The sequence below is a fragment of the Wolffia australiana genome, chromosome 15 (assembly GCF_029677425.1).
Source record: "Wolffia australiana isolate 7733 chromosome 15, ASM2967742v1".
NCBI classification, from domain to species: domain Eukaryota; kingdom Viridiplantae; phylum Streptophyta; class Magnoliopsida; order Alismatales; family Araceae; genus Wolffia; species Wolffia australiana.
In genome coordinates, this window is record NC_135849.1 from 5,506,530 (window position 1) to 5,515,433 (window position 8,904).

Genomic DNA, 8,904 nt, shown 5'->3' on the forward strand with positions numbered 1-8,904 from the left:
TCTTTTTCTCTCTCTCTGTGTATCTCTATCTTTCTCTTCCTCTGTCTGTCTCTTTCACTCTCTCTCGTTCTCTGTCTCTGACTCTCTCCTCTCCTTCTGGTCAAAGCAGAGCCGTGTTCTCTCTCTGTCTGTCTCTCTCTCTCTCTCGTTCTCTGTCTCTGTCTCTCTCTCCTATTCCTCTGGTCAAAGCACGGCCGTAATCTCTCTCTCTCTTCTCCTGGTAGAAGAACATCCGCGTTCCCTCCCTCTCTCTCTCTTCTCTCCTGGTAGAAAAACAGCCGCGTTTTCTCTCTTTTCTCTTGGTAGAAGAACAGCCGCGTTCTCTCTCTCTTCTCTCCTGGTAGAAAAACAGCCGCGTTCTCTCTCTCTCTCTCTACTCCTGGTCAAAGAACAGCCCCATTCTCTCTCTATCTCTCTCTATCTTGAAAGCGTCGGCGTGAGCCGAGAGGAGAAGCTTCGTTCTAGAAATGCCGTTTACGTAAATGTCAACGCGTTGCTTGATGAAGCGAAACATCCAGAAGGATGTGGATCCCTCTTCCCTGCTACGTCATGCTCACGTTTACCTTAACCATCTTCTTGTCATCGTAAACTTTCAATAATAACTTCAAAGATTGTCAGTTAAACTTATTAATCTAACCTACTCAAACTTAACCATGTTCTTGTCGTCGTAAACTTTCAATGATAACTTCAAAGATTCTCAGTAAAACTTATTAATCAAATCCACTCAAACTTAACCACGTTCTTGTCGTCGTGAACTTTGAATAATAACTTCAGATCTTCTGAGCTAAACTTATTAATCTAATCCATATTCAAATTAAACTTATTACTCTAATCTATTCAAACTTAACCATGTTTTTACACCGTAAACTTTCAACAATAACTTGATTTGTTTTCGGTTAAACTTATTAATCAAATCCGTATTCAAAGTAAGCTAATTAATCTAATCCACTCAAACTTAACCATGTTCTTGTCATCGTAAACTTTCAATGATAACTTCAAAGATTCTCAGCTAAACTTATTAATCTAATCTATCCAAACTTAACCATGTTCTTGTCATCGTAAACTTTAAATAATAACTTGAAAGATTCTCAGTTAAACTTATTAATCTAATCTATCCAAACTTAACCATGTGCTTGTCATCGTGAACTTTCAATAATAACTTCAAATCTTCTCAGCTAAACTTATCAATCTAATCTGTCCAAACTTAACCATGTTCTTGTCATCGTAAACTTTCAATAACAACTTGAAAGATTCTCAGTAAAACTTATCAATCTAATCAATTCAAACTTGAACACGTTCTAGTCATCGTAAACTTTCCCTATTAACTTCAAAACTCTCAGTTAAACCTATTAATCTAACCCATATTCAAAGTAAACAGTCCAAAGAAGAAGAAAAACCCAAGTAAACAGTCACGATTAAGAACTAACCACAAATCACAACATCATCTACAAAGAATGAAAAAATCAATCGCAGGGGTGAGTGTTCTACACACGAAGAAGAGCCACGGCGGCGGCGGCGGCGATCAGCGCCGAGCGAAGAGATCCGCCGGCGGCGGCGCGGCTGGTCTCCGGCAAGACGGCGGGGGTCAGCGGCGGCGCGGCGGCGGCGCCGCCGCTACGTGGGTTGGGCCCGTAGAGACTCTGTATACCCTCCACGTCGTCTCTTCCGAGCTCCACTCTCCTCCTCCCTACTCTTATCGTCGGGTACATGATCGATTCGGGCTCGGAAGAGTGGCCCAGGCCGAGTACATGGCCGATCTCATGCACCGCGACCGACTCGAGGTCCACACTGCCGGCGGACCAGCTCTCGGCCGCGTCCAAGTGCAGGCGCCCGTCGGGCGGCGCGAAGGCGTGGGCCAGCGTGCCGAGCGGCCCGTCGAAGCCCACGCCATCGCCGTGCTCGCCGGCGAAGAACCCGATCCGGATATCGGCGCGGCCGTCGACCGGGGAGAAGCTCAGCGGCGTGACCGCGGCCCAGCGCGCGAAGGCCTTGGCGAAGACCTCTTGGGCGGCGGGGGGCCCGCCGGAGACGGCGTAGGTGAGGTGGTTTCGGCGGCGGGGCCAGCGCGGGCGGCCGGGGAAGAAGGAGAAGAGGCGGCGGCGCGGGCCGGCGAGGTCCGCCACGCCGCACCGGGGCTGAGCCATGAGGTCGAGCGTGGCGGGGTCGAGCTCGCCGGTGCGGTTCAGGTTGAAGTGGGTCTGGTAGGAGGAGATGGCGCGGAGGAGGTCGTCGTCGAAGGCGTCGGAGAGGTTGACGTGGGTGGGTGGGAGATAGCCGAATTGGCGGAGGTATTTCTTTACGCCGGCGATTCCCCGCCGCGTCTCTCCGAGATGGCAGCCGCTGAGGTTGTGGAGTTGGCCGAGCGGCGGCCCGCCGTGGCCGCTGACCGCGACCAGCGATAGCGCTCACACCGCCACCGCTACCGTCCAGCCCGGGCCCATCGCCGGTGAAGAAGAAAGAGACGATGATGAAGAAGAAGAAGAAGAAGAAGAAGAAGAAGAAGAAGAAGAAGAAGAAGAAGACGGTAATTGAAGAAGAAGAAGAAGAAGAAGAAGAAGAAGAAGAAGAAGAAGAAGAAGAAGAAGAAGAAGAAGAAGAAGAAGAAGAAGAAGAAGAAGAAGAAGAAGAAGAAGAAGACGGTAATTGAAGAAGAAGAAGAAGAAGAAGAAGAAGAAGAAGAAGAAGAAGAAGAAGAAGAAGAAGACGGTAATTGAAGAAGAAGAAGACGGTAATTGAAGAAGAAGAAGAAGAAGAAGACGGTAATTGAAGAAGAAGAAGACGGTAATTGAAGAAGAAGAAGAAGACGGTAATTGAAGAAGAAGAAGACGGTAATTGAAGAAGAAGAAGAAGAAGAAGAAGAAGAAGAAGAAGACGGTAATTGAAGAAGAAGAAGAAGACGGTAATTGAAGAAGAAGAAGAAGAAGACGGTGATTGAAGAAGAAGAAGAAGACGGTAATTGAAGAAGAAGAAGAAGACGGTAATTGAAGAAGAAGAAGAAGAAGAAGAAGAAGACGGTAATTGAAGAAGAAGAAGAAGAAGAAGAAGAAGACGGTAATTGAAGAAGAAGAAGAAGAAGAAGAAGATGGAGATGATGAAGAAGAAGAAGAACAACAACAACAACACGAAGAAGAAGAAGAAGAGAACGACGATGAAGATGGAGATGAAGAAGAAGAAGAAGAAGAACAACAACAACAACAACAACAACACGAAGAAGAAGAAGAAGAGGACAACGATGAAGATGGAGAAGAAGAAGTAGAAGACGATGAAGATTAAGATGAAGAAGAAGATGATGAAGAAGAAGAAATAAAGAAGATGATGAAGAAGAAGATGAAGATGAAGACGAAGACAGACGAATAAGAAGAATATGAAGAAAAAAGATGAAGAAGATGAAGAGAAATAAGAAGAATAAGAAGAATAAGAAGAATAAGAAGAATAAGAAGAATAAGAAGAATAAGAAGAAGAAGATGAAGAGAAATAAGAATATACGAAGAAGAAGATGAAGAAGACGAAAGAGAAATAAGAAGAATACGACGAAGAAGATGAAGAAGACGAAGACTAATAAGAAGAATACGAAGAAGAATAAGAAGAAGAAGAAGAAGAAGAAGAAGAAGAAGAAGAAGAAGAAGAAGAAGAAGAAGAAAGAGGAGAAATCGTCCTCATATTTTCGGTTACGTGCGTTGACCGTGTTGACCACGTCGGAGACGGTCAAGGATTTGCCAAGTCAAACAGGCGAGACGGGAACAGAGTTTATCTATAATTAAAATTTTATTAGGGTACTTACGCAAGTGAAGAGAAACCCTACATAAATAACAGTGGAAGTAGAGAGCATAGAAAGAGGAGGGGTTTTCTGTCGTGCAGCGTTCTAGAGAGTTGCAGCCGCGCGAGTTCATCTCCGAGGTACGTCTAGGGCATCATTTCAATACCATTACTGTTTATTTGATCTTTCTGATTCCCTATTTCTCTGTTGATGTCGCGTTCTATCTCTGATCTCGTTGTTTTTTTCTCTCATTTGATTTCTGCACCGGCGGCCTCGTTCTTCTGTCCTAGGATCGACCTTTCCTTGATCTTGATTCGTCTCAGGAAGCGCCGGTTAGCCGCCACCGCCGATCCCGGCGATTGTCCCGATGGCTGCGATGATGGTAGTTTTTTTGTTCTGTTTTGATCTCTTGGTTTTGTTGATGTGTGTGTTGGTGAAGTTTATCATGTTTTGGTGCAGCAACCGCAAATCATATTGTTGAAGGAGGGGACGGACACGTCTCAGGGAAAGGCGCAGGTGGTTAGTAACATCAACGCTTGTATGGCTGTGGCGGATGTAGTGCGGACTACGCTTGGACCCCGCGGGATGGATAAATTGATACATGATGACAAAGGAAATACCACCATCTCCAACGACGGTGCCACCATTATGAAGCTTTTGGACATCATTCATCCGGCCGCAAAGATCCTGGTCGATATCGCAAAGTCCCAGGACGCTGAGGTTTGTGAGGCCATGGAAAAATAGCCCAATTTTAAATCTATTTTTCCGATTTTTTCCTCTTATGTTTTCATTTTATTATTCTTTCTTGCGTCATCGTTTCTATTTCTGTGAGTAAATTGCTTTTAAGATGTTGGGCATCTTGCTTTATTCAAGTATTCGAGCATTTGAATTGTTGCGCTTGCATCTCCGGACAGGAACACACAAACATTGTAAGGTTGATTTATACTTGCGTTGCCCTCGGCAATACCGTCCGTTGGATCCTTGACTTTTATCAATTGATGTTTGAACTTTCGTTTTGTTTTTTATCATTTGGTTATTCAGATGTCACCCGATCTGTCAGACGTTTTTTGCCCATTCTCTCTGCTTATTTTGCGGAAGTTTTTGAAATGACAGTGGTCACTCATCACGACTGCTCAACTTTAGGAGATTCTCTCGTTTCTAGCCGGCCAAATTTTCCTAATCCTCAATTTATATTGCCTTTTTCTAATCTTTGGCTGTGTTAGACAGAGTCTTAAATGTGCAACTGATTCTTCCCCCCCCCCCCCCCCTCACTCTAGGTATATTTCCGTATTTTATTCTTAGATTAGCTCTTTATAGACATATCTAAGTAGCCCATCCCCCACAATGACGCAGGCAAGGTGTAATTGTTGAATTCGGGCAGGAGATTCCCATGGAAAATAGGGGCCGATTTAGATCTGTGGTCATTTGCTATTTTCCCCCTTTCTCTCTATATTCTTCTCTCTTTCCTTCAATGGACCTTATTATATAGAAATCCGTTCAAAGATCCCTCAGTAGCATTCAGATTAAATCCTTATAGAACTTTCGTCTTTAGAGATTTCTTAGTGTATAATTTTGATAACTTTTGTCCATCTTCACTCTTTTGTTTCGTTTGAAGCATACTTGATTTTCGTCGTCCTCATCTATTAACTATAACGATTCATTGTTCTCTTTCGTTGAAACGTGAATGGGGGTGTCTCTATAATTTAGCAATTATTGGCTTTTTAAGATGTGGAAGCACTTTACATAGGAGCTGTGTTCTGGAATGACCTCTTTTCAACTACTCCTTCATGATAGAGATCAAAACGTTTGGTTTCTACCTGTTCTTGCTTAATGTGTGTTCTTCATTTGGTTAGAGATTTCTTTCAGCAGGCGAGACGTACTTTCGTCTCGTGAAAAGTCATAACACTGATTTTTTCTCGTAATCTGTAGGTTGGTGATGGAACCACGACTGTGGTGCTCTTGGCTGGCGAGTTTTTGAAGGAGGCTAAGCCATTTATCGAAGACGGGGTTCACCCTCAGAATCTTATTCGTAGTTATAGGACTGCAAGTAATCTGGTAAGTTTTTTAGTGTGCATTTTTATTCACTAGCTGAACCCTAACTGATTTAAATTTGACCCAGGCCATCAATAAAATCAGGGAGATTGCTGTAAGTATTGAGGGTAAAAGCCTCGAAGAAAAGAAAAAGTTATTGGAGAAGTGCGCTGCCACAACATTATCTTCCAAGCTTATTGGGGGTGAAAAAGAGTTTTTTGCTAAAATGGTCGTAGACGCTGTTCTTGCAATTAGAAGTGATGACAGGCTAAATCTTATTGGCATTAAAAAGGTCTCTTTTATCCTTGTTAAGATTTCCGCAAGTATAATTATTACCATACTGACATTTTTTTCCTGTATAGGTACCCGGAGGAACCATGAGAGATTCTTTCCTAGTCAACGGTGTTGCCTTCAAAAAGACATTCTCTTACGCCGGTTTCGAGCAGCAGCCGAAGAAATTTCACAACCCGAAGATTCTCCTGTTGAACATCGAGTTGGAGCTTAAGTCGGAAAAGGAAAACGCTGAAGTCAGGTTCGGTTTCACTGTCTGTTCTCTCCATTCCTGATCTCACAGGATTAATTCAATTTTTTTTCTCAAATTCTTTCTTCCAGGTTATCGGATCCTGCACAATATCAGTCGATCGTCGATGCTGAGTGGAATATCATCTATGACAAACTAGACAAGTGCGTCCAGAGTGGAGCGGAAATTATACTCTCTCGGCTGGCTATTGGAGATCTTGCTACACAAGTACATACATCTATAATTTTTTAAATATTCTATGCTTTAATTTTGTGGTATTTGTCCATTAAAGTACCTTAAAATTCTTTTTTATTACTTTTTCTAGTGCTATCGGTGTATTTTTTACTCAATGGTTAAATTCTGTGGGGTTTTTTCCACTTTAACAATCCGTCATTTATAATTTTTTTCCAGTACTACTTTTTCGAGAATGAGGATGTTCTGTGTGGGCCGTATCTATATGTTGTTCATATTTTATGTTGAACTTCTGCTGTATTTTTATAACTTTTTTTAGTACTTTGCGGATCGAGGCATGTTCTGTGCCGGTCGTGTAACTGAAGAGGACCTTCAGCGGGTTGCAGCAGCCACTGGTGGTACTGTCCAGACGTCTGTGAACAACATCATTGATGAGGTGCGTTTTTCGAAATTTTAACATTTTAAAAGCCGTTTTATCTATTTTTCACTAAAAATCTATTTTATCTATTTTCCCGGAATAGTGATAAAAACAATTTTAAATAAACTTGATATTATTGAAGGTTCTTGGGTCGTGCGAGTTTTTTGAAGAAAATCAAGTGGGCAACGAGAGATTCAACATATTCAGCGGCTGCCCCAAAGCCCTCACTGCAACCATCGTTCTTCGTGGCGGCGCTGACCAGGTTCGGCTTAGAATCGGACGATTTCTTCTGTACTTGTTGGTTGCTCTACTGCAATTTTTCTTCTGTTCTTCATCAGTTCATCGAGGAAGCAGAACGCAGCCTTCACGACGCCATTATGATCGTGAGGAGAGCTCTGAAGAACTCCACCGTTGTTCCAGGTGGCGGTGCAATTGATGTAAGCAACACATTTTTTAATCTAGAAAACATTTTATATTTTTAGTCCAGCGTTCCTCCGTAATTTACATTTTTTTACCTCTGGACAGATGGAGATTAGCAGATATCTGAGGCAACACTCGCGAACCATAGCCGGCAAGGCCCAGTTATTTATCAATTCCTACGCCAAGGCGCTTGAGGTCAACACGTTTGGTCAACTCTCCTTGTGATTATTTTTTTATCATATCAGTTTCCCACTTACTTTAGTTAATTGGGTGAGCAGATTATCCCTCGGCAGCTCTGCGACAATGCCGGGTTTGATGCGACCGACGTGCTGAACAAGCTCCGCCAGAAGCACGCCTCGGGTGGGTGAATCTTAACCGGTAATTATTCTCTAATCCGGTGATTAACCGGTAATTATTGTCATAGGAGGAGGATCATCCTACGGGGTGGACATAAACACCGGAGGAATCGCAGATTCCTTTGCCAACTTCGTGTGGGAGCCGTCTCTGGTAAAAATCAATGCGATAAATGCGGCAACAGAGGCAGCTTGCTTGATCCTCAGCGTCGACGAAACGGTTAAGAATCCCAAGGTGAGGGACAATCAGATAATCCAAAATTAATGGTTAAGAGTCCCACTTTCTGATGATATCCTTTGACTTACGATGACGCAGTCGGAGAGTGTCCAGGGGGAGGCGGCAGCCAGTGCAATGGCGGGGCGAGGGCGTGGCCGTGGTGGACGGGGCATGCGACGGCGGTGATTTCCTCCGCCGCGCAGTGTGGTTAGCTGGTCTTTTTGCGGTATTTGAGGTAACTTATACTCTTCAAATTTTTAAAGAAGCATGCTGACTATTTTATCTCTTACGGTAATTAAGAATGGAGGGTTTTATCTGTTCTTCATTTATCTGTTCACCATCATCCTTCATGCACCATCTCCCATGTCTAGGCAAATTAGGCAAATAGAAAATTAAGTTATGTTTTAACATTATGACCGCAAATTTGGGCCGTCTAAACTGAGCTTCACATCAGTATTTCAAGGTTGCGAAAATTTGTATAATTTATTAGTGCTAAACTTCCTCTCTTGTATTTTACGATCCCTAGTCTTTTGCTTTGTCAAATTTAGCCTGTACTTGTGGAGTTAACAAGGCTGCTTGCTCTAGTCTTTCAATTGGAATAATTCCAATTGAAAGACTGATACTTAGGTTGTCCTATGACTTTGAAAACATCATGATTGAAATAACTGAACAAGGAGAATAGAAGTTTTTTATATTTGGACACAATTTTACAAAACTTTGACCGTTCAAGATAAACTACATTTCATGATTTCATGTTAGCACGCACACAAGGAATTGGTATAGTGCAGGGACGCGGACGGGACGGTTTTTTCGTTCCAGGATGAAAATTCGTCCCGTCCGTGAGATTGGACGAAAACCGGGACGGAAATTTGTCTGGGATTGGACGGGACGGGTTTCCTATTGTTGGACGAGGAAACTGTCCCATCCGTAGGTCTCGGACAATGGACGGTGAGGGGTGAATGAAAATCTGTTGGATTCGTTTTGTGATCTTGCCAT

The 8,904-nt window shown here is 43.1% G+C and overlaps 3 protein-coding genes across 3 annotated transcripts; 2 read left to right on the forward strand and 1 right to left on the reverse strand.

Moving 5' to 3' along the window:
- Nucleotides 1–1,454: 1,454 nt before the first annotated feature.
- LOC144712631 (uncharacterized) lies at nucleotides 1,455–2,981 on the forward strand. Its single transcript, XM_078586904.1, has 2 exons — nucleotides 1,455–2,728; nucleotides 2,851–2,981. Exon 1 carries the CDS (start codon nucleotides 1,455–1,457, stop codon nucleotides 2,400–2,402), a length of 948 nt encoding a protein of 315 aa, XP_078443030.1. The 3' UTR covers nucleotides 2,403–2,728; nucleotides 2,851–2,981.
- On the reverse strand, nucleotides 2,420–3,424 carry LOC144712632 (uncharacterized; the record flags this gene model as incomplete). The annotated part of the gene is made up of 1 exon (XM_078586905.1): nucleotides 2,420–3,424. A coding segment is annotated over one exon (1,005 nt), but the record flags the coding sequence as incomplete, so codon positions are not given.
- Nucleotides 3,422–8,233, forward strand: LOC144712822 (TCP-1/cpn60 chaperonin family protein). Its single transcript, XM_078587154.1, has 14 exons — nucleotides 3,422–3,897; nucleotides 4,048–4,139; nucleotides 4,217–4,477; nucleotides 5,687–5,812; nucleotides 5,877–6,080; nucleotides 6,151–6,320; nucleotides 6,401–6,536; nucleotides 6,820–6,936; nucleotides 7,061–7,180; nucleotides 7,257–7,355; nucleotides 7,444–7,533; nucleotides 7,617–7,698; nucleotides 7,763–7,926; nucleotides 8,008–8,233. The coding sequence occupies exons 2-14, from the start codon at nucleotides 4,125–4,127 to the stop codon at nucleotides 8,092–8,094; spliced, it is 1,671 nt and encodes a 556-aa protein (XP_078443280.1). The 5' UTR covers nucleotides 3,422–3,897; nucleotides 4,048–4,124; the 3' UTR covers nucleotides 8,095–8,233.
- Nucleotides 8,234–8,904: the final 671 nt, after the last annotated feature.

Coding starts and splice junctions, on each gene's coding strand:
- LOC144712822 (XM_078587154.1), top strand. Junction 6,321..6,400: donor AAGGAAAACGCTGAAGTCAG/GTTCGGTTTCAC, acceptor TCTTTCTTCCAG/GTTATCGGATCCTGCACAAT. Junction 7,181..7,256: donor TTCGTGGCGGCGCTGACCAG/GTTCGGCTTAGA, acceptor GTTCTTCATCAG/TTCATCGAGGAAGCAGAACG.
- LOC144712631 (XM_078586904.1), top strand. CDS start 1,455: ATGAAAAAATCAATCGCAGGGGTGAGTGTTCTACACACGAAGAAGAGC.